Source organism: Artibeus jamaicensis, unplaced genomic scaffold (assembly GCF_021234435.1).
Source record: "Artibeus jamaicensis isolate MK-2021 breed Jamaican fruit bat unplaced genomic scaffold, CSHL_Jam_final contig_2790, whole genome shotgun sequence".
NCBI lineage: Eukaryota > Metazoa > Chordata > Mammalia > Chiroptera > Phyllostomidae > Artibeus > Artibeus jamaicensis.
The window spans coordinates 1,769,889-1,793,402 of NW_026521616.1; the positions used below are offsets into that span (position 1 = coordinate 1,769,889).

A 23,514-nucleotide genomic window follows, 5' to 3' on the forward strand; every position below is an offset into this window, starting at 1 on the left:
GTGTCTCCGGACTATACTAGGCAGTGGTGGTGGCTAGAACCAGTGGTGTGTACATTTGCAGGAACTGGCTGCACAGGGGCTGGTTGCAGGCAGATGTGCAATGGTGGTGATGACCAGGGCCAGCATCAGAGGCAGAGGCCAACTTCAGGTGCACAAGTAGCTGCAGCAACTCTGGTTGTCATTTTATAATTGCATGACTATAGAGACTAGCCGAGGCATGTGCTTGGTAGTAGAGGCTAGAGATAGAGTAGGGCAGGCACCTTGCAGGTATACAACTATAGGGTTAACTGAGGAGGGAAGAGCCATACAGGCCAATGACAGGAGTCAAGGTCAAATCCAGGCCCAAAAGCAGCTGTGGGGGCCTTGACTGTTGGAATATACTCGTGGGGCTACCAGGGATTGACATAGGAATATGCACAGTAGTGAAGGCTTCTAATAGGAGTCAGGCTAATGGTGTGCAGGTGCACAGCTGCGGGAATTTCCTGTCACTTTCAGTAGTTACCAGTATCTTTCACTAGCTCTTCTGTCTCAGCCTTACTTTTTAAAAAAAGATTTTATTTATTTATTTATTTATTTATTTATTTATTTTTAGAGAAAGAGAGGGAGAAAGAGAGGAAGAGAACCATCAATGGGTGGTTGCCTCTTGTGTGCCCCCTACTGGGGACCTGGTCTGCAACTCAGGCATGTGCCCTGACTGGGAATCGAACCATGATCCTTTGGATTGCAGGCCCATGCTCAATCCACTGAGCTACACCAGCCAGGGCTCAGCCTTACTTTTAAGTGTTCATCAGCAGGGGTGTACCTTTAGCCTTCTTATTTTTTCTCCTAGTTATTCATATTGGGTGAGTTCTATTAGCATCCTTCTACAAAGACATCTTTCTATTAATATCCAGGAGGTCAAGAATGATAAGAAATCCAAGTAAATGACATATCTTTTGCTAGTCTGAATAATCAGAATTATGTCTGGTTTCTTTTTAATACTGAGAAATTCCTTCCTCAAGCATAATTGGCTACTCTTTCATATATAATTGACAGTTTTGCCAACCAAGATGCCAAATGCTACAATTCACTAATTTAAAAATCTAATGGGAGTGTGTGTGGAAAGTCTTAACTAGATTCACAAAGATTAGTTCTCAGCCAACAACCTAAGTGTAATGATTCTATAATTTCATGGGTTGGAATATGAAGTGTGCAGAATGCAAATTAATTAATGCCTGAATGTAATGCAGATGCTTACATTCAGACTGTACAATGCTTCTATCATATTCCAGTGGACTTGATTCTGCCTAAGTTTCTTCAAATGTGTCATATTTCAGTGGCATTCAGATTCTTATTGGAAACTTCTATAAGGCTATCAAGCAGGTAGCTTAAATGTAATACCTCCAAACTCAAACTTGTGTCTTCAATCCTGTTATTTTTTTTCCTTTTCTTATTTTACTAAATGACATCACCACCTACTCAGCTTTCTAAATATTAGAAACACACTCAGCCAGCCTTAACTAACCTCCTCTTGTACTCCTTAGATTCAATTATGCCCCAATCCTGATCATTGTAGTCGGGTTTTTTTGTTGTTTTTTTTTTTTTAGTTCCCTCAGAACAGACCCTGATCCAAGATGTTGAGTGTGTGTACATTTGGAAGGTGGTTCCAGAAAACGATGGTAAGGGAGTAGGAAAGTAATACAAGAAGTGAAGCAAGTCTGTAATGTTAGGCAGGTATCAAATGCATAATTGGGCAGATTTCACTGTGGGCAATTGAGGCTCAATCCTATTGAGGAACTCTGGGAGACAGTATAGAACATACCTCAGAAATGTTTCACCTGTGGGACCATATGCAACTTCCTATTCATCAATGGCTGAGGGCTTCTCCTGTCAGATACTAACTTCCAAGATCTTCTGGCCTGTCTCACATTTGGACTGACAGAAAGCCCTCTGACAGAATTGCAGATGCTTACAATCAGAAACGTCTGCAAGTACTGTAAAGGTGAAGCTGAAGGAATATGGTTAGGGTACTGACAATGCCTGGCAGTGCCCCTCACTATGCCATGATGGGCAGTGAGGCATTCACTTCAGGTGTAACATTTAAGGTGCAAAATTTACCTTTATTCTCTTTCCCCACCCCCAGTCCTTCATACTTCCAGTCTTAGCTGGTGGAATTAACATTTAAAACACATCAATTTGATCACATGTGTACAGTGCTTAAAAAGCACAGATGAAGTCCTAACTCCTTGATTTAGTATGAATAACTTTACAGATTGAAAAGTTATGTTTTGTGGAGACTGAGAAAGAAAATACCTACTAAGAAGGGCTCCTAGTGGCTTAACAGGGCTTTTAAAAAAAAGGCCTAGCAGCCATTTCTAAACAGCATCCTCTCATGCAAACAGCACTTCAGGCAGAAGCCTGCACTAAGCTATCTGCCTCCTGCACCGACCTAACTGTCTTCCTGCACTGTTTCTGCCATCTGAGCCAGCCGTTATAGAGGATTTCCTGGAATCCTGTTTCAACCTATAGGACTGAGGCTTCCCCATTCAATTGGAGCTGTGCAGCTATGTCCCCATCAACATCTTCACCAAAGATTCAGAGCAGCTCCACTGGAGTTCTCATTTGCATGTGGACAGACCAATCAGGCACCTTCTGTCTATATAAGTCATCTCCTCTCTGGTTCCTTTGGCTCTGGGAGCCCTTCCCTTTTTTTGTTTTTTCGAGTATTTTACTTATTTATTTTTAGAGAGAGGGGAAGGGAAGGAGAGAGGGAGGGAGAGAAACAGCAATGTGTGGTTGCCTCCTGCATGCCCCCCACTGAGAACCTGGCCTGCAACCCAGGCATGTGACTTGGAATCAAACTGGTGACCCTTTGGTTTTCAGGCCAGCGCTCAATCCACTGAGCCACACCAGCCAGGACAGCCCTTCCCTCTCCACTGAAGACTGTCTGTCTGTCTGTCTGGAGCTGAAGCATGGAAGATGTTTTGCTGGAGCAGAGCAGAGAGCAAAGCAGACTGGTGCGGGAGCAGAGCAAGAAAGAGCAGATGGAACTAACCAGAATAGAGCAGAGCTGCCTAGCCCAAGATGAGGCCTCACCCCAGGGCCACCTTGCCTCAGGGCCTCTTCACAGCCATTCTGTTTCACAGCTTCATAATTGAACTATGACACCATTGAGCTGTTTTTCAGCCATGCTGTTTTCACAGCTGTGCTGTATCACAATTAAGCTGTTTTGCACTGAATAAAATTTCCTTCACTGCACCCCAAATTAGGACTTTCTGTTGATATTCAATTGGTGCCAGTGACCATTGTCTGACACTTTTTAGCCTCACTTTCTGCTACTTTCTTTTGTATAACTATGCTCTGCTGCATGAATGCTTCAAACAGTTTTTCAACTCTCATATCCTCTTGTGTGTGTGTGTTATTCTTTCTGTCTCAAATAATCTTCCCCACTGCTTTCACCAAAAGTTCTTACTAGTCCCTTGAATCCAGCCTGAAAATCTATTTTTTCTGCGAAAACTTCTCTGACTTCTCTGCAAAAATATATTATTTATTCCTCTGTGTTCTTTAACACTTTGCATGTACCTTTACTTTTGCACTTTGCAGATTCAATTTCATCTGTTTACTCCTCTTCCCCTCACTAAACTGGGAACTCTCAAAGACAGGTCTTATTTATATTCTTCACCCCTGTGTCTACCTGCATATAGAAGGCACCTAATGAAGGTTTATTAGTTTAATTTATCTGAGTGCATCCAAACAAAACAGATTTTTAAAGAAATGGAAAAATGCTTCATAGCAGTTTCAGGAGATGGACACTATAAGCAAAGAAAGCACTCTATAAAAATGTACGATTGGGACCTATCGAAGAAATCTGGTTTATATTATTTATTTATGAACTGCTTCAAAAAGGCTTTTAGGCAGCTATTTTTAAATGCTGGAATCTGTTGTCTCTAAAGAATGTACTTTTGGTTTATTCAACTAGAACACATGTTATGTTGATAAAAAGGTGAATACTCTAAAAGGGGTGTCCAACCTTTGGGCATCTCTGGGCCACATGAAAGAGGAAGAGTTAATGCTGAAGAGTAAACTGGACAAATTAATTTTCTTATGAAAGAAGGAAAAGATGTAGTATGCAAACAGATAAAATGGCAAATGAAAAAAATTAAGCTGACTTATTTTAAGCTGTTGCAGGAACTTTCCATTGATAATTTGTGAAGAACTATTATGAATTATATATGTAAAGACTGCTTTCTCTTTTTTTAAGATTGGGAATTTTTTAAATTGATTTTAGAGAGAGACAGACAGACATCAATTTGTTGTTCCACTTATGCATTCATTGGCCCAAGAGCATTGGCCCAATGCTCTTCTTTAAAATGTCTTGGGCCACACATTAAATACATTGTGACACATGATCATAAAAAAATCTCATAATGTTTTAAGTAAATTTACGACTTTACGATGGCCACGTTCATAGCCATCGTGAGTCACATGCAGCCCTCAGGCTGTGGGTTGGACACCCCTGCTCTAGCACAGTATAAACATACCATTTCAGATGAAAGACTCCCTATATTATAACCACCCAGAGGCAGAGGCCATGGATAACATTTAGCACCTAGCCTAAATATACACATTTTTTTATTTTTTAAACCCTCACCTAAGGATTGGTTTTAGAGAGAGAGGAAGGGAGAAATGGAGAGAGAGAAAGAGAAACATGGACATGAGAAACATTAATCATTTGCCTCCTACATGTGCCTCAACCAGGGATGGAACCAGTAACCTAAGTATGTGCCCTGACTAGAAATCAAATCTGCAGCCTTTTGGTGTACGGACAACACTCCAACCATCTGAGCCACCAGGCCAGGGCTACACACACTTTCAAATGAGTTTTGGCACAGAAGTGATTTTGATAATCTGTGGCAATCTATAGTCATTTGCAATGAAGTGGGGACCTGATAATTATCCATTTTAATTCCATAATATCAATAAACAAACCAGATAAATCATATTTCTCTCAGAACATTTCTTCCAAAAAATGCTTTTTAGTGAAATTATTATTACAATGTCTGTCGGCCTTTCTCACATGAATTAGGTAGCCATCAAAGTTTCACTTCACCTCACCTTGATTGGTATTTCAAAAATTAATAAGGATGCTAATAATGTTTTTAAAATTTTAGTTACATTACTGTTGCTATTTTTTAAATGATAATGGTGATGATTACTGGAGTGAATTTTCCTATCTCCCTGAGCACTACCCTAGTATTATTCTAGCTTCAGTCAGTAATAACAGTAAAAACAGTAGTACAGTTTGAAAAATTTAGCAGTTGAGAACTTATTACCACTCAATAGAACTGTGGGGTGTAGAGGGGGGTTGGGAGAGGGGATGTAGAAGGGGGTTATTTGATCTTTCCGAGTACTTTTTGTTGTTTATTAAGAGTTTCTTTCTCCTGTTTTATTATTGATAATGATCTGGTAATACTTTCCCCTGCCATTTGGGGATAGTTTTTAGTGATCCAGATGAGTGAGTCAGCATCTCAAGAGGAACCCAAAGCTGCTCAGGTACCTGACTTAGATAGGTTGCTAACCATTTAACCAGGAGAGAGGATTTGATATTCAACTTTCTTGGGAGAACCAAGATGAAATATCACATTTTATCATTTAATTATTTCTCTTTTTAGTTTAAGTATTCTGTATCAGGTTTTGACCAAAAAAAAAAAAAATGCTGCAAACAGAAGGGATCAACTAAGAAGCAGTGGCCTCTTTCTAGTTGGTTGACATTCATTATGTATTAATGAGCCTGTTACTGTTTGAATTTGTTAATACAAGTACTTAGTGTGATTTTACTTTGTATGATGTTCACTCATTATGTGAAAATTTTTAACGTAAAAAGCTTGATATGCTAGAGTATGTGATGTTAGTTTATTTCCAGTTCCTTTTGGGTACCACTTACTAACACTGTTTCCATTTTAGGAAAATGAAAAAGACAAAGAAGGAAAACAGGAAGCAACTGAAGTGAATGAGCCCAGTGAGGTAGAGTTTTCATGAAAAATCTGATGTTAATGCTGAAGAGTAAACTGGACAAATTAATTTTCTTATGAAAGAAGGAAAAGATGTAGTACGCAAACAGATAACATGGCAAATGAAAAAAATTAAGCTAACTTATTTTAAGCTGTTGCAGGAACCTTCCATTGATAATTTGTGAAGAACTATTATGAATTATATATATAAATAAAAGAGTGCTTTCTCTTTTTTTAAGATTGGGAATTTTTAAAATTGATTTTAGAGAGAGACAGACAAACATCAATTTGTTGTTCCACTTATGCATTCATTGGTTACTTCTTATAGTTGGCACAGGGGTGTCCAACAGGTATCCAGTTGGACACCCCTAGATAGAGCATTGTCTCTACATGCCAAGGTAGCAGGTCAGCGTATAGGGACAATGCTCTACCTAGGAGTGTCCAACTCGTGGCAAGGTTGTAGGTTGCAGTCTCTGGTCAGGGCACATACAAGATTGCTTTCTGAAATCAGAACTATTACCCAAAGTACAATAAGCACCAGTTTTTAGGATAATTTCACTATCATTCCGAATATGTAATTTCCATGTTAATCATTTAAGTAACTATGTGTTTAAGTAAACACAAGATACATGAGAAAGTATTTACAGAAACAGGGAGGCAACTAAAAATAGCTATGTAGATTCACCATTAAGTTGATTAATGTAAGTCTTTAAAATATTCTATTATTCTTCTTTTAAAAGTACATTGTCATGAGTACAAAAATCTATTTGGACACTATTTATTCATAAAACTAACCTTCACTTTCTTCATTTAAGATGAAATGTTTTTCTTTCCACCACAAACATGAAAGGTGATTCCAATAGTAAAAGAAAGTAACATTTTCAAAAGTCTGATTTCACTATGCTGTGGTCTCAAATTATGTTTGTAGGAAGTATCGCATAATTCAAAGATTCATGTACATGAAGTATTATATTCTTAGCATATTACTTGTTAGCAATAGCCAGATGTGATGATGCATTGAGCCAATACATTTTATCTTCCGAATGTAGTAAATAGACTGTGACTACTGCATTGCTTCTAATACACAGCATTTAATGCTAGCAAAATTAAGTAAGAATGTTTGGTAACTCCTACAAGGCATTTATCTGCATTCTTTAACTGAGAGAGTTGTTGCAACTTTGAGGAAAAGCAACTCATTTTGAAATTGTTGTTTCTTTTTCTTTTCAGAAGCCACAGAGTCAACCAGGCAGTTCTGCATTAGATACCAGCAGCAATGTGGCAGAAGAAGCAACAAATGAAATCAAATCCCAAGGTAGAGAACTAGCCTTTCCCCTACACCAGCGATTTTCTGCCTTTGTGCTGCAGCATGCACACTGTGTGCCACAAGAATTTTTAAAACATGTGATACCTATTTAGTCAGGGGTGCTGACCTCTTTTCCCTTAAAATGTCAAATTAAAAAACGACAATAGCCAACACAATAGTCATCTGGTGTGAATGAACCAAAATTATACCTTTTTTTTCAGATCAGAAAAAATAATTTATTTTTAGTGTGCTAAAGAATTTTAGTAATTAGTTTATGTGTGCTGTGAGATGAAAAAATGTTGAAAATAGCTGCCCTGCTCAATAGAATTTAAAACTATTATGTAGTTTTTATTAGCAATACCTTCCTCAAGATTTTGCCCTTTAAAAATATAATCCTAGGAATATTTTAAATACAGTTTTGGAAATAGTTTAAAATATATCCCCTTTTTCTTCTATTAACACTTCTGAGTCAATTTTATGACTGAATTAAGATTGCTGATGGACCATACCAAACAACCCATTAATGCAAACATAAAATGAGGTGCCCAAGTGATTAGGCCTGCCTATTGTTTTTCTGTTTCTTCTTTTTACCCCGGTACTCGACCACACATTTATACTTGAATTCTAGCCCAGTTCTTACCAAAATCCCACATAATCATGCAAATAGATTGAAAATTTATATGATCAGAAAGGCAACAGATTAAGTTGCCTTTGTGAGCAAGACATTCATCCCTTTCACTAATTCTTCGAATTGCAGATACTTCGTGAAATCCTATAAAACAGAAATTCTTTACAATATTTACAATTTAACAATTTCAGTTTATATTTTGATTCATTGAAATTCCCATCTATTTATTTTACAAGTGTTGAGTGTTTAGTATGTGATAAGCTGCACTAGGCTGAATTACAGTAATAATTATTGAAGCATTTTCTAAACTATAGGTTGCTCTGTAGACACTAGTTATAATTTTTAGGTGCTTGCTTTTCTCCAACGTGTTTGTCTGTCTTTTTTTTAAATCCTCACTTGAAGACATGCTTACTGGTTTTAGAGAGGGGGGAAGGGAGGGAGAGAAAGCGGGAGGGAAACATCGATATGAGAGAGAAACATGGATTGTACCTGCCCCAACTGGGGAACCCCTCATATGCACTCCAATCAGGGACCGAACCCACAACCTAGTCATGTGCCCTGACTGGGAATCAAGCGGCAAACTTACAGTTTATGGGTTGATGCTACAACCAGGCGAGCCACAGTAGCCAGGGCCTCTGTCTTTTTAACCAATTAAAAGCAATAATTGACTATTTCTTCTTATTAATACACATATTAATATGTACACTTTAAGAATCAAACTTTCCAAAATTTATTCTGTTGTTATTGTAAACTTAGTACAATTTTCACAGTATCACTAACTTTTAAAAAGTTTCTTTGCAAGTCCCTGTTCCCCTGTCTCCCCCTCGGCCCATACCAATTTCTTGATTTCATTTCCTCCTAACTCCCATCTTCCACCACCACTACTCCATACGTATACTTTGCCTTCTTCTTAATGAATCAGGCCAGGTTTATAAATGAACTTTTTCATTTTAAACATGCCAAACAGAATTGTGATCTAGGTAACTTGTTATAAATTTAATTAGGTGTTCACATTAATCAGTTATGGCCAACTTTGCACCTGCAAAAATTCACACACGTATTCCCCCAAGTAATTTATTGCCTCTCCAGAAAACATATCAATTGACAGTTTTGGCTTTTTCCTGTCCTTGTACTTTCATTTTCTGTTAGTGCTTTTCCATGTAGAGTACAGGGAAGCATGTTTTGTTTGCATAAGTCTGTTCATCCCAGAATATGATATATGCTGAAAATATTACAACAAAGTTCCATTTGGTAATATTAAGTGCAATGCAATGTACTTAATTTATTCAGTTATCAGTCACAATTAAACCTAATATTCTGACTCCCCCATTGTGAATGTGTGTGTGTGTGTATGTACAAATAAGAAGTGGGAAGAAGAACTGTTATTGCAATTTCAACATGTCAGAGGAAGTATCTTTATCCTTGTGTCATATTTCTCAAAATGATATTGTCTTGCCAGGCAGCTCTCAGAATGTGCTCAAGTACATTTCTTTGCATAGAAAATATTGTGGTTAAATATACCATTTGAATTTCTCAATACTTTACCCTAATTATTTTACTTTTTTAGGCTATGAGCTTAACTTGCATTTTGAGAAATCTTTTTTAAAGCCATCAATTTGCTCCCCTCTGTTCACATTACACAGCCTAAGATTATCAAAGTTTTGTAGGAAAATGCCTTTTCCTATAGCTATTGAATTTAATTCTAGTAGTATTTAGTAGTGCTTCTTTTCCTCCGCTTTCACAGTAGTCATTCTGCATTATGTAGAAATGTTAAGAAATCCTAAAAAGACCAAACCAGTTGAGTTTCAGACAGGACCTGTATTTAAAGAGAACACCACACATCTAGTTGAATAACCCTGCTGGGTCAATTTTTACCAGTTTAATCAGGACCCAGCCCACTAATGTTATAGGCCTTCTTGTGAAGAAAGAGACTACTAAGGCTTATTATAATTATAACGTGGCCATTCCCAGCAGTGAGCCATGCACTAAGTACAAGAAAAGATAAGTCGCTTGTAAAGCTGGACTTTTAAAACACGAATAAGGAATTCTTTTGTGTCCCCACCTATTTAGTTTAAAGCATTTATGCCCACAGTGCATAAATTAATGCATCTTTGTATGTTAGGAGGTGGATTAATGTAAGGGGGAAGGTGTGTATGTTGGGGAGAATTTGAGAGGCTTTTAATTCTATAAAGAGTTTAGGAAGACAATCCTGAAAAAGAATTTCAGTGCTTAGCGCAGTGCTGAGCACAAAGCGAGACATCAATAATTTTTTATTGAGTGAATGTGTAAATGAATCAATCTATCTGTAGGAGGTTCAGGAATGTCCAAGCACAGACATGCTAAAAAACTCTAATACCTGTTTGAAACTCTATTCAATTGAATCTCCAGGTTAATTTGCCCTTGGGGCAGTGCTGTAATTTATTATGATTGAATTCAGAGGTCACTCAATCAAAAGACAGTTGCAGAAAGGTTTGTTCAGAATCCTGATTTATTGACCTTGTTATTGCTGCACCTCCTTTTCTTTTCTTGGCTTTATGGCCCTAAGAGAAGTGTTTGGCTAGAGTTATAACCACACACATCTACTTCTATTCTGCATATCAGTGGGGACAAGGTAAATACTAAGATGATTGCTTAGCAACCCATAATAGCCAAGCACACTAGAGGAACACTAGCAGGCTGCAATGAAGATAGAGAGTGCCCCAGTTCATGTGGGAGTTTACTAATGAATGATGACAGATGGGTAAATATTAATTTGTTATATATCTGAACACTACTCTTACAGCAGGAGATGGAATATCTATTTGCCTTGGGTTATTATGGAAAGGTTAGAAGCAAAAAGAGTGCATTTGAAAATGCAGACTTGAAAGAATTGTTCTTCAACACTTATTTAAAACCAAAATATAAACAATACATATTAATGAGCAGTGTTACAAAACAGAATGGATCCCCCAAATTAACCCCCAAAAAGTGGTGGTTAATTTGTTTCTAAATCCAACTGAGAGGTAAGGGGGAGTGTTTTACTCCCCTCCCCACTTCTCCATATTGGAATAACAGAATTAGCCAAAGAGGAAATGAAAACTAGGAGGGATGTTCATAAGTACCATCCACTGTGGGAATTAGACATTCTTTAGATTAAATGTGGGCTTTTCAAGGGTTTCTTTATAGATTACTTAATTATACTTTCCTTTGTTCTGACAGTTTCTCAGATTTTCTTTTTTTTTAATGACCTTAACAGTGGTCAGGTTTGGATCACCACCCATCCCTGGATCTAAATGGGTGAGGTCAGCCCCATCTAAACCAAATGGATTAAGAATGAGAGAAGGGTGGCTCCTCAAAGAGATTTGGGCAGACAAAAATATTTATCACTGGAGAGGAAGTAGTCAACTGTGTCACATGATACAGAGAAATAAAATGTGTGTTAAGGCGTACTACCAGGTATTTTTGTATAATGTCCGTAGTTGGGATTGGTCTGATGGGATTTAAAAAATCATGATTAGATTGGGGTCATGGGTTTGGGGGAGGAAGACTATAGGAGTAAAATGCTATTCTCATTGTATCCTACCAAGCATATCGTATATGCTATTAGCATGACTTTTTACTGTTAATGTTAATTTTTTTCATCTGGCTGAAACAGTTCTTGTCAGGTTTGTCCACTATAAATTCACCTCTTTCACCTCATTTCCATACCATACTACGTGCAGCCCATACTTAAAGACAAAAGAATTATGCTCTACCTCTTTGAGGGCAGAGTATCTGTAAAATTATTTGGAATATTTCTGCACAGGACATTTGTCTATTTCCTTCCATTTATTTACTTATTCAAATATTTGTTTATGTTGTTACAGAACAGACCTGGGGAGGCGTGAACGATATATTATTACCAAAAGGACACTTCCTTTTTCTTTGAGGGTCCCCCCGTAATAGGTTTGCTTTGTCCGCCACCAGGGGAAAGACATCTCTCGATGCCAGAGACTGGTTAAAAGAAAAGGAATTATTTATTTAAAAGTTATACAGACTTAGAGTAATTACTTAATGTCTTCGTTAAAAAACTCAAGTCCTTTAAAATACCCATAGACGCACACAGTCCTCCCTTCTCCCTCTGCCCAGTCCGGGGTACCATATCTCAGGGAAAAAAGTAGAAGTCCATGGTTCAGGCTCCCAGTACCATCAGCTGTGTCGCTGCCACGATCTCCAGTTAATCCAATGCCATGTGGCACCTTCTCATGGCCCACCAGCAAGAGTCCTTTCACCCCTTTTCTTCCAGGCAAAGTCTCTCCTGCTTCCTAAGCCATGTGGCACAAGGGAGCACCCAAAACTGTGTGGTCCCAACCTCTGCCAAAGCCCCATGGTCCCAACCTGGTATGGCTGCTGTGCCTAGGTTTAAATCCCCACACCAATCTTCCTCTGTAGTCCCATTTCTGACTCCTCCACAGTCAGTTACACTTGCCAGCACTCCTGTATTCTTCCAGCTTTACTGGGCTGCCATAGTAAGTCTGGACAGGTGTGGTCTCATGGTATAGAGCCAGTCATCTCCAAGCTCTCACACAGGTGCTATAATCAGGGGGAGTTGCTTCCCAGTTACATCCTGGGCTCAAGTCACTCCCATCCCCCTAGCTCAAAGCATGGCTACAGCTATTTAACATATCTATGAAATCAGGTAAAGGTTTATAAGTATGTTAAATGACCATGGCAGAGGTTAGCTGCAAAACTGTTGCTGTACAAAACAGCTCTCAATAGCCCTGCTTCATGTGTCCCATCCCCCAGCTCAGACTGATGGTAGTAAGGACATCATACGTATATTTTTCTTTAATATTTCCTGAACAACCTGAGTTCTGGGCCCATTACAAATCCCTATTTGCCCCCCTCTCTGGCTGTACTCTGTTATAATATCAGTATGGATTTATGGATATTTCTTTCATACTTGGTTATATCCAATACTACTTTATTCATTGCTCAACTTGTTTGATCTTTGGACATTAGGAGTTCTTTCAGTTGGCTGTTGTGTCCCTTTGACATACCACAATCATTGTAGAGTTTTTCTGAGCACTTTCTTACTTTCTGGCACAAGATGCTCAAAGCTCATTATGTATATTTCCTGCCCCAGTCCTCAAATTAGCCATTTCTCCAGTGACTTCTAATTTTAAAAAAACTGGAGAATGGTATCAGACCAAGATCTGAGCACTAGGTATCCAAGCTTTCTAAATTGTTTTTTAATAACATTTATAAGATTCTTTTTATTTTCTCTAATTTCTCTGTTCTGGGGATATTAATTACAATTCTTTTAGAGACGCTTCACACTTAGTCTATTAGTGGTATTTCCTTGGGTAGTATTAATTATTGCATTTGTTGAATTTAGCCACTGAGGCAGTTTTCTTTAAATAGTCATGATTCTTAAGTGTATACTTACATTTGCATTTGGGAATCCTTGTTTGCTCTTTCATGGATGGAGTTTTTGTTTTAAGATGTGTAGCCAGTGAAGTTTGTCAGTGTAGCATTATCCTGCCTCTCTCTCCCAAACCACATCATCCTAGTGCAGGGGCGAATGCCTCTGGTGCCTGTTGAATAGCCTAAATTGTGATGAAGACACACAAAAAGGTCAGCTATTCTCCTGCTACCCGTATCTAAATTCTTTAAACTTAGGGTGCCTTAAAGCTGCTCCCAAATTTCACAGTGCATTATTTTTTATCTGTATATTTGTAGTCCTGTATTTTCTTCAGTCAATCTATTCTCACCTACCATACATTTTTCAGAGACTCTCAGATTTTCTTTTTAGTGAAGGCCTCCTTCATGATTGCCAGCATTCTTACATTCCTATTAAATACATTCCCACAAAACCTTTTCTGTCATAGAGATTTTGGTTGGGAGGGAATGTGGGTGCCTGTTCTCACTCTGCTATCTTGGTCTAATATCTCCATACTATGTTTTAAAAATGAAAACATGAAAAAGGATGGAAATATGAGAGTGGGGAGAAATATATTTAAATATACACACGTGGTAGACTTTCTTCATTGCCCACTCAACAAACATTTCCCTACCTTTATGCCTGCTGACTGAACCCCAATATTATAGCAGGTGGAAGTCACCTTTCTGATGTCAGAAAACTTGATCTAAACCCTGACATGAAGAAATATGGTTGGTCAAAACCATAGTAGTCCCTTTTGTCTTTATTACCATTTATTAGAACAACCAGCTACTGTTCTAAGGGTGGACATGTAATCTAATTAGGGTCAATGAAATGTAAAGGAATTGTTGGAGCAGGAATCTGGGATCTTTTCTTCTTGGATAATAAAACAGAACCTCAAAAGGAAAACTCCCCTTTGTTTTCAACACTTTTTTTCGGTACAGAAGGGATGACTGGAGCTGCAGTAGCTATCTTTTTATCCTGAGGTACGAGCACAAAAAATGATTAAAGAATAATGAAACAGGTCCTGGCTAGTGTGGTACAGTTGGTTGGGCATTGTCATACAAACCAAAAGGTTACAGGCTCAATTCCCTATCAGGACAAATGCCCGAATTGCAAGTTCAGCCCTTAGTTGGGATGTGTGCAAGAGGCAATGCTTCGATGTTTCTCTCTCTCACTGATGTTTCTCTCTCTCACTGATGTTTCTCTTCCTCTTTTTCTCCCTTCCTTCCCCTCTCTCTAGCATCAATAGAAGAATAAAAATAAATAAAACAAGAAAGATACTTAATGAAAAACAGTGAGTGCCTAATGACTTCTGATTAAGTCAACAATAAATGTCCTTATGGTTAAAGTCACTATTATTATCTGATTTTCTGTTACTTTCAGCTGTGTTCGAATACACTATTTAAGGAGATTATATTTTCCTAATACTATTCTAAACTAGTAGAGATTATAATCTACTTCTGATATTTCTTACATTTCACCTTTTTTTCCCTCAGAATTAAAACTGGAGGGGCAGCCCGAAACCTCAACTGATTCAACAGAGGAATTTAACATTGGAGTCTCAAAGAATATTGTGGTTAGAAAACCTGCAAAAGTGGTTTTTGATTTGGACCAAACTGTACAGGATTCAAACCTAGACCAACTATGGAAGAAAAATCTTCTTGAAAGAGTAGAGGCAAGAGCTCTGGCAATGCAGCAGAAAATAATAGATAAGGATAAACTGAAGAAAGAACTAGAGAAGAAGGCTGAGAAAAAAATCCCTAAGGATAATCTGGCCAAAGAGTGGTTTAATATTGAAAATATGAGAGTAGATGATCGTGTTTATTTGCTTGACAAACTTCTACCCACCTTAGTTCTTGGAGTGGAAAAAATGTTAATGCAAGTGGAAAGAAAGAAGCTTCTGACAGAAGTTGATATTCCAACTAAATTTGATCCAATTAATTATCTGGGGGAATACTTAATGAGAAACAACCCTTATTATATCAAAGGCTCAGGATTGTCCGGTTATCAGAGGGTGATGAGAGAAGTCACAGAAGATCTGAAGATACATGTTACCAACACTATCAACAACAGGTACAATTTGTTGTATTTTCAGTAGGTGACATAGCTCCTTAAGTTGAAAAGCATATAGAACAATAATGTACTCGTGCAAACTTAAAATAAGATGGCTCCCCCTATGGAGCACACTGGTACCTTTCCCCACTCCCTTTTTTTTCCAGGAATTTTTTACTGAAATCTGATTAAATTTATTCATTAACTTAGAGAAAATTGACACCTTTAAAAATGACAAGTGTTTATATCTGAGAACATGTCTTTCCATTTGTTCACCTTATTTTGGATCCATCAGTATTGTCTTAAAGTTTTCCTCCATGGGTTTGCATCTTTTATTAGACTTAATACTATTTTATCATTTTTTGTTGCAATCATGAGACTTTCTTCTTTCATTACATTTTCTATCAAGATGTACTTTAAATACACAAAAGCTATTAACTTTTGTATATTTTTGTCTTTTGCTATCTTATTGAGTTCTCTTACTGTTTATAGTAAATTTTTAGTTGATTTCTTGGGTTTTCTAGGGAAGCAACCGTACTGTCTGCAGCAATAGTTTTCCTTCCTCCTTTTCAATTTTTATATTTCTATCATCTTTTTCCTAGCTGATTACATTGGTTATTCCTCCAATATAAGAATGGTGATATGGGCATCTTTGTCTTTTTTATGACTTTAAGTAAAAATTACTCCTGTATTAATTACTACTTTACCATAAATGGTTTTATTTATATATACCATAACTCCATTCCATTTGATCTAAAAAAAGATATATTTTACCACTTTAGGAAAAATGCACCTAATTTCTGTCTTATAGAGTGATCTTTAAAAGTCAAGAATGTTGATTTTTTCAAATGCTTTTTCAACATCTAAGGAGATGATTGTTGGATTTTTCACTCTGGATTCATTAATAATGAATTTTATTAATAGATTTCCTAGTTTTGAGCTATCTTATAAGTCCTGAAATAAATTCCATTTGGTCGCTATATATTTGGTTACATTGAAACATACTTTCTACTGGTGAAAACAGAATAAATATTTAATTCTTTACTCTTAATTACAGATTTTCTGAATATAGTTTCTGTCTTTCTTTCATCAATAGTCACCTCCAGTGGCAACCAATGAAATATTTTCCCCATTTGGGGAAGGTTGTTGTAGTTGTTGTTTTCAGTATTATGAACATATGGATTTTAATACATATTCCATGTATTTTAATCTATTATAATAATTTTTAAATTGAATTTATTGGGGTGACTTTGGCTAATAAAATTATGTATGTTTCAGGTATACAGTTTCATAACACATCATCTGTACATTGCATTGTGTGTTCACCACTCCAAGCCCAGCCTCCTCCCATCACTATTTATTCCCCCCTTTACCCTCTTCTACCTCCCCATCCCCCTTTCCCTCTTGCAATCACCATACTGTTGTCTGTGTCTCTGAGTTTTTTTCTTTGCTTAATTCCTTCATCTTTTTCACCGAACCCTCAACCCCCTTCCCCTCTGATAGTTATCAGTCTTTTCTCTATACTTATGAGTTTGTTTCTACTTTGTTTGATAGTTTATTATGTTCATTAGATTCCACATATAAGTGAAATCATGTGGTACTTGTCTTTCTCCGACTGGCTTATTTCACTTAGTGTAATACTCTCCAGGTTCATTCATCTGTCATAAAGGGTAAGATTTTCTTCTTTTTTATGGCTAAGTAGTATTCCATTGTGTAAATGTACCACCGTTTTTTTCTTTTTAAAGAAATTTATTTATTTATTCCCCACTACCACTCCCCTCACCCAGCCATCTAAATCTCCCATCCTCAATCCTACCCCCTTTTGGCTTTGTCCATGTGTTCTTTATACATGTTCCTTAACAACCCTTCCCTTTTCCTCGCCCCATTATCCCTTCCCAACTCTCCTCTCGTTACTGTCAGTTTATTTTTTATTTCAATGTACCTGGTTATATTTTGCTTAAAATTTGCTTTGTTGATTAGGTTCTACTTATAGGTGAGATCATATGGTATTTGTCTTTCACCGTCTGGCTTATTTCACTTAGCATAATACTCTCCATGTCCATTCATGCTGTTATAAATGGTAAGATTTTCTTCTTTTTTTTGGCTGAGTAGTATTCCATTGTGCAAATGTACCACAGATTTTTTATCCACTCATCTACTGATGAGCAACTGAGCTGCTTCCAAATCTTGGCTATTGTAAATAATGCTGCAGTGAACATAGGGATGCATATATTTTTTCAAATTAGTGTTTTGAGTTTCTTTGGATATATTTCTAGAAGTAAAATTGCTAGGTCGTAAGGCACTTCCTTTGTTAATTTTTTTGAGGCAACTCCATACTGCTTTCCACAGTGGCTGCACAAATCTACATTCTCACCAACAGTGCATGAGTGTTCCCTTCTCTCCACATCCTCACCAGCACTTGTTTGTTGATATATTGATGATAGCCATTCTGACAAGTGTGAGGTGATATCTCAAGTGTGAGGTGGTTTTTTAAAAAATATATTTTATTGATTATGCCATTACAGTTGTCCTATCCCCCCCTTCATTCCCCTCCACCCTGCACACCCCCTCCCCCACAATTCCCCCTTTCATTCATGTTCATGTGTCACAAAAGTTCTTTAGATTCTATATTTCCTATACTATTCTTGCCCTTCCCCCTGTCTATTTTCTGCCTACCATCTATGCTACTTATTCTCTGTACCTTCTCTCCCCTTCTCCTCCTCCCACCCCTCTGTTGCTAACCCTCCATGTGATCTCCATTTCTATGGTTCTGCTCTTGATCTAGCCGTCCTCTTAGTTTGCTTTTGTTTTAGGTGTGATTCTTAATAACTGAGAGTTTGCTGTCCTTTCACTGTTCATATTTTTTATCTTCTTTTTCTTAGGTAAGTCCTTTTAACATTTCATATCATAAGGGCTTGGTGATGAACTTCTTGAATTTGATCTTATCTGAGAAGCACTTTATCTGTCCTTCCATTCTAAATGAAAGCTTTGCTGGATAGAGCAATCTTGGTTGTAGGTCTTTGGTTTTCATGACTTGGAGTACCTCTTTCCAGCCCCTTCTTGCCTGTAAGGTGTCTTTTGAAAAATCAGCTGACAGTCTGATGGGAACTCCTTTGTAGGTGACTGTCCCCTTATCTCTTGCTGCTTCTAGAATTCTCTCCTTCATTTTAATCTTGGCTAATATAATTATGATGTGCCTTGGTGTGTTTCTTCTTGGGTCCAACTTCTTTGGGACTCTCTGAGCTTCCTGGACTTTCTGAAAGTCTATTTCCTTTGCCAGATTGGCAAAGTTCTCCTTTATTATTTGTTCAAATTAGTTTTCCACTCACGGCTGTTTCTCTTCCCCTTCTGGTACCCCTAAAATTTGGATGTTGGAGTGTTTAAAGATGTCCTGGAGGTTCCTAAGCGTCTCCTCATTTTTTTGAATTCTTGTTTCTTCATCTTTTTCTGTTTGGTCATTTTTTTCTTCCTTCTGGTCCACTCCTTTGATTTGAGTCCCAGCTTCCTTTCCATCACTATTGGTTTCCTGTGCATTTTCCTTCATTTCAATTAGTTTAGCCTTCATATGTTCCTCTAATTTGTGACTAAAATCAACCGATTCTGTGAGCATCCTGATCACCAGTGTTTTAAACTGTGCATCTGAAAGGTTAACTGTCTCTTCTTGGTCGCTTAGAATTATTGGCTCTGGGGCTTTCAGCTGTTCTTGAGCCATAATGTTTTGGTCTGTTTGCACCTGTTATGTATGAGGGGCAGAGCCTTAGGTGTTCATCAGGGTGGGGCAACTCAGGTTGCTGGGTTGTGTGATGCTGTATGTGGGGGCAGGGTCAGAGAGGGGCAATGGCATTTGTTCTGCTCTCTCTTAGATTTCTGTCCCCTTTGCCACTTCCCACAAGCAAATTGGGCCCTTCCGGTGCTGGTTCCCAGGTGCATGGGCTTGTGTACCCTTCAGGACCCTGTGGGTCTCTCCAACGAATTCTCTGTGAACCTGGGAGCTTCTCCCGGCACCTCAACCCTGAAAATCTCTCCAATTGGTGCTAATTCCCATAGCTGGGGCTCTAGCCTGAGCGGTCTGTCTCACTGCTTGCTCCTTCACTTGGTTTATCTGTGCGCAAATGTGTAACTGCAGTCAGCCAGCCGTTTTGTGCCCTCACTGGGTTCACCGGTTGCCAACCCATGCCTGGGATCTGCCAGCCACCAATCTTTTCTGCCCAACCCTGCTCCACCGCTGACTCTGCCCCTCTTACAGGCCTGGCCAAATGGTGTGTTGTTGTCCGACTTCTGTACAGTTTAATTTTCTGTGTTTTTGTTATTAAAACTTTGTTGTCTTTAAACTTGTTTGTGCGAGGAGGTACAGTGTTTCTACCTACGCCTCCATTTTGGCCAGAAGTCCTCATTGTGGTTTTAATTTGCATCTCTCTGATGATTAGTGACATTGAGCATCTTTTCATATGTCTATTGGCCATCTGTATGTCCTCTTTGGAGAAGAGTCTTTTCAGGTCCTTTACCCATTCCCTAACTGGATTGTATATTTTTCTGGTGTTAAGTTTTGTAAGTTCCTTATACATTTTGGATACTAAGCCCTTATCAGATATATTGGCAAATATGTTCTCCCATTCAGTGGGCTGTCTTTTCATTTTGTTGATGGTTTCCTTTGCTGTGCAAAAACTTTTTAGTTTGATGTACTGTCATTTGTCTTTTCTTTTGTTTCTCTTGTCCAAGGAGATATTATATATCAGAAAAAAATATTGCTATGAGAAATACCCAAGATTTATGCTAATGTTTTCTTCTAGGATTTATATAGTTTCAAGTCTAACATTTGTCTTTAATCCATTTTGAGTGTGTATGGTATAAGAGGGTGGTCTAGTTTAATTTTTTTCATGTATCTGTCCAATTTCCCCAACACCATTTATTAAATAGACTATCTTTACCCTGTTGTATGTTTCTGTTTCTTTTGTCAAATATTAACTGATGTTAAAGGTGTGGGTTTATTTTTCAGCTTTCTATTCTGTTCCATTGATCTATGTGTCTGTTTTTATGCTAGTATCATGGTGTTCTAATTTCTATGAGATTGAAGTATAGTTTGATAGCATGATTCCTCCAACATTGGTTTTTTTTTTTTCCATGATTGCTGTGGCTACTCAGGGTCTTTTGTGGTTCCATATAAATGTTTGGAATATTTGTTTGCTAGTTCTGTAAAGTATGCTGTTGGTATCTTGATAATAATTACATTGAATCTATAGGGGTTTTTTTAATAGTATGGACATTTTAGTGATATAAGTTCTTCCTATCAATGAGCATGTCATGTGCTTCCACTTATTTGTGTCTTCTTCCATTTTTATTTCCAGTGTCATAATTTTTTGAGTACAGGTCTTTTTTTGAGTATAGGAATTGTTTTCTTAATTTTTCTCTAATACTTCATAAGTGATTAATAAAAATGCAACTGATTTTTGGATATTTATTTTTTATCCCACTCCTTTACTGAATTCAATTATCAGTTCTAGTAGTTTTTTGGTGGAATCTTTAAGGTTCTCTAAATATAGTATCATCAGGTCACCTGGAAATAATGACAGTTTTACTTCTTCCTTTTCCATTTGAATGCCTTTTATTTCTTGTTCTTGCCTGATTGCTGTGGCTAGGACTTCCAGTACTATGTTGAATAAGAGTGATGACAGTGGACATCTCTGTCTTGTTCTCAATCTTAAAGGAAACACTTGTTTTTATCCACTAAATGTAATATTGGTCATTTTTTCTTTGCCTTTTATAATTTTTTAAATTTATTGATTCTAGAGAGAGAGAGAAAGGAAGGGAGAGAATGACGGAAACATCAATTTGTTGTTCCACTTATTTATGCATTCATTGGTTGATTCTTGTATGTGCCCTGACAAGGCATCAAACCCACAACCTTGGTGCATGGGGACGATGCTGTAACCAACTGAGCTACATGGCCAGGGTAGCCATTTTTTTCTTTCTGATGCTTGACTTGACCCATCTTTGGCTCCTGTGTTCTTCTGACATACTCCTTTAGTCTTTGAAAGCTTTATGCATTTTTTAAGGGACTCTTGGTGGATCCAGTTCCTTTTGGTGGATGTCATTCATCTGAGATTTAGGAATGCTCATAAATATTGTGTCATCGTTGTTTCTAGGTTCTTTCATTACTAATGAATAAATTTTAAAAAATAACAAGTTCACATTTATAATTTCATATCAAATATAATATTTTGGTGTTTTTACCTAATTTCTTAGTTTTATGTTTGTATCTCTTTTTTTTACACTAGAAATTTTTATTCTTTTTTTTTTTACTTTCATGCTGGTCTTTATTTATTTTTTTAATATATTTTATTGCTTATGCCATTACAGTTCTATTTCCCCCCTTCATTCCCTCCACCTTGCATACCCCTCCCCCACCATTCCCCCCTTCAGTTTATGGCCACGTGTCTCAAGTTCTTTAGATTCTATATTTCTCATACTATTCTTACCCTCCCCCTATCTATTTTCTACCTACTGTCTATGCTACTTATTTTCTGTACCTTCTCCCCCCTTCTCCTTCTCCCACTCCCCTGTTGCTAACCCTTCATGTGATCTTCATTTCTATGGTTCTGCTCCTGATCTAGCTGTCCTCTTAGTTTGTTTTTGTTTTAGGTGTGGTTGTTACTAACTGTGAGTTTGCTGTCCTTTCACTGTTCATCTTTTTTATCTTCTTTTTCTTAGGTAAGTCCCTTTAACATTTCATATAATAAGGGCTTGATGATGATGAACTCCTTGAATTTGATCTTATCTGAGAAGCACTTTATCTGTCCTTCCATTCTAAATGAAAGCTTTACTGGATAGATCAATCTTGGATGTAGGTCTTTGGATTTCATGACATGGAATACTTCTTTCCAGCCTATTCTTGCCTGTAAGGTATCTTTTGAGAAATCCACTGACAGTCTGATGGGAAATCCTTTGTAGATGACACTATATGCGGGGGTGGGTCAGAGAGAGGCCACCCAGGTCACTGGTTTGTGATGCTGTATGTGGGGACGGGGTCAGAGAGGGACAATGGCGGTCCCCTCTGCCACTTTCCGCCACTGGGGCCTGCACGGTCTGTCTCACTGCTTGCTCCTTCACCAGTTTATCTGCGCTTCAATGTGTGACCGTGGTCAGCCCTCAGTGAGTCCACAGCCTTGCGTCCTCAGTAGGTCCGCCCACTTCTCCACACCTGGGATCCGCCCGCAGCTGCTGGTGCACCTGGGTTGCGCACCCAGGTTGGTCAGGTGGGTGGGTTGGTCCTGCCCGACCCTGCTCTGCTGCTGGCTCTGCCCCTCTTACCGGTTTGGCTGAAGGGTTCATTGTTGTCAGACTTCCGTATAGTTCAATTTTCTGTGGTTTGGCTGAATTTTTGTTGCTAAAACTTTATTGTTTTTAAACTTGGTTGTGTGAGAAGGCACAGTGCTTCCACCTATGCCTCCATCTTGGCGGAAGTCCTCAGAAATTTTTATTCTTAACAAAATTGACAGAATTACTCATTTGCTTTATCTTACAATTTACATAAAATGGGGTCCATATAATAATACCAACAAGTCTACTAATAATAGAACTACTAATTGAAATTTTAGATTTATTTTTAGGTTTTTTGGCCATATAATATATACCAGTAAGTACATGTATGTAAAAGAAGAAAACCATTCAAAAACTAGAAGAAACCAGGGGTTAAGTTCCTTTATAACCAGAGAAAAGCCTTTGAACCATGACTCAAAATGATGAAAATATTGATAAATTTGATTACATAAAAATTGAAAGTTTTCTGCCTGGAAAAATAGTCACAATTACTTGATTCTGTTATTATTGTACAAAAGTAGTCATTGACAATATGTAAATGAATAAGAATGGCTGTATTCCAATAAAACTTTATTTATAGGTACTAAAAAATTAACTTTTTGAGTTTCTACATGCCATAATATATTCTTCTTCTCTTTAAAATTAGTTTAAAATGTAACAATCTTAGCTCTTGAGTTCTACAAACTGAGGCAGCAGGCTGGATTTGGCCCCCAGGTTGTAGTCTGCTGACCCTTGGTCTTCATGATATCTGTTAGGTCTCTCCTAGATCTAAATAACAAATAAGACACTTGTAATCTCTGATTCTCTTCTCGAATCTCTA

General features: G+C 37.7%; 1 protein-coding gene across 1 annotated transcript in view; it reads left to right on the plus strand.

Annotated features, from left to right (window-relative positions):
- The first annotated feature begins 4,434 nt into the window (after positions 1-4,434).
- Positions 4,435-23,514, plus strand: part of EFCAB5 (EF-hand calcium binding domain 5) — a 117,683-nt gene continuing 98,603 nt past the window's right edge. Inside the window, exons 1-4 of the mRNA XM_037162780.2 lie at positions 4,435-4,455; positions 5,944-6,003; positions 7,218-7,302; positions 14,822-15,398. Of these exons, the coding sequence (XP_037018675.2) occupies positions 4,435-4,455; positions 5,944-6,003; positions 7,218-7,302; positions 14,822-15,398 (743 nt within the window). The remainder of the gene's footprint in view (positions 4,456-5,943; positions 6,004-7,217; positions 7,303-14,821; positions 15,399-23,514) is intronic.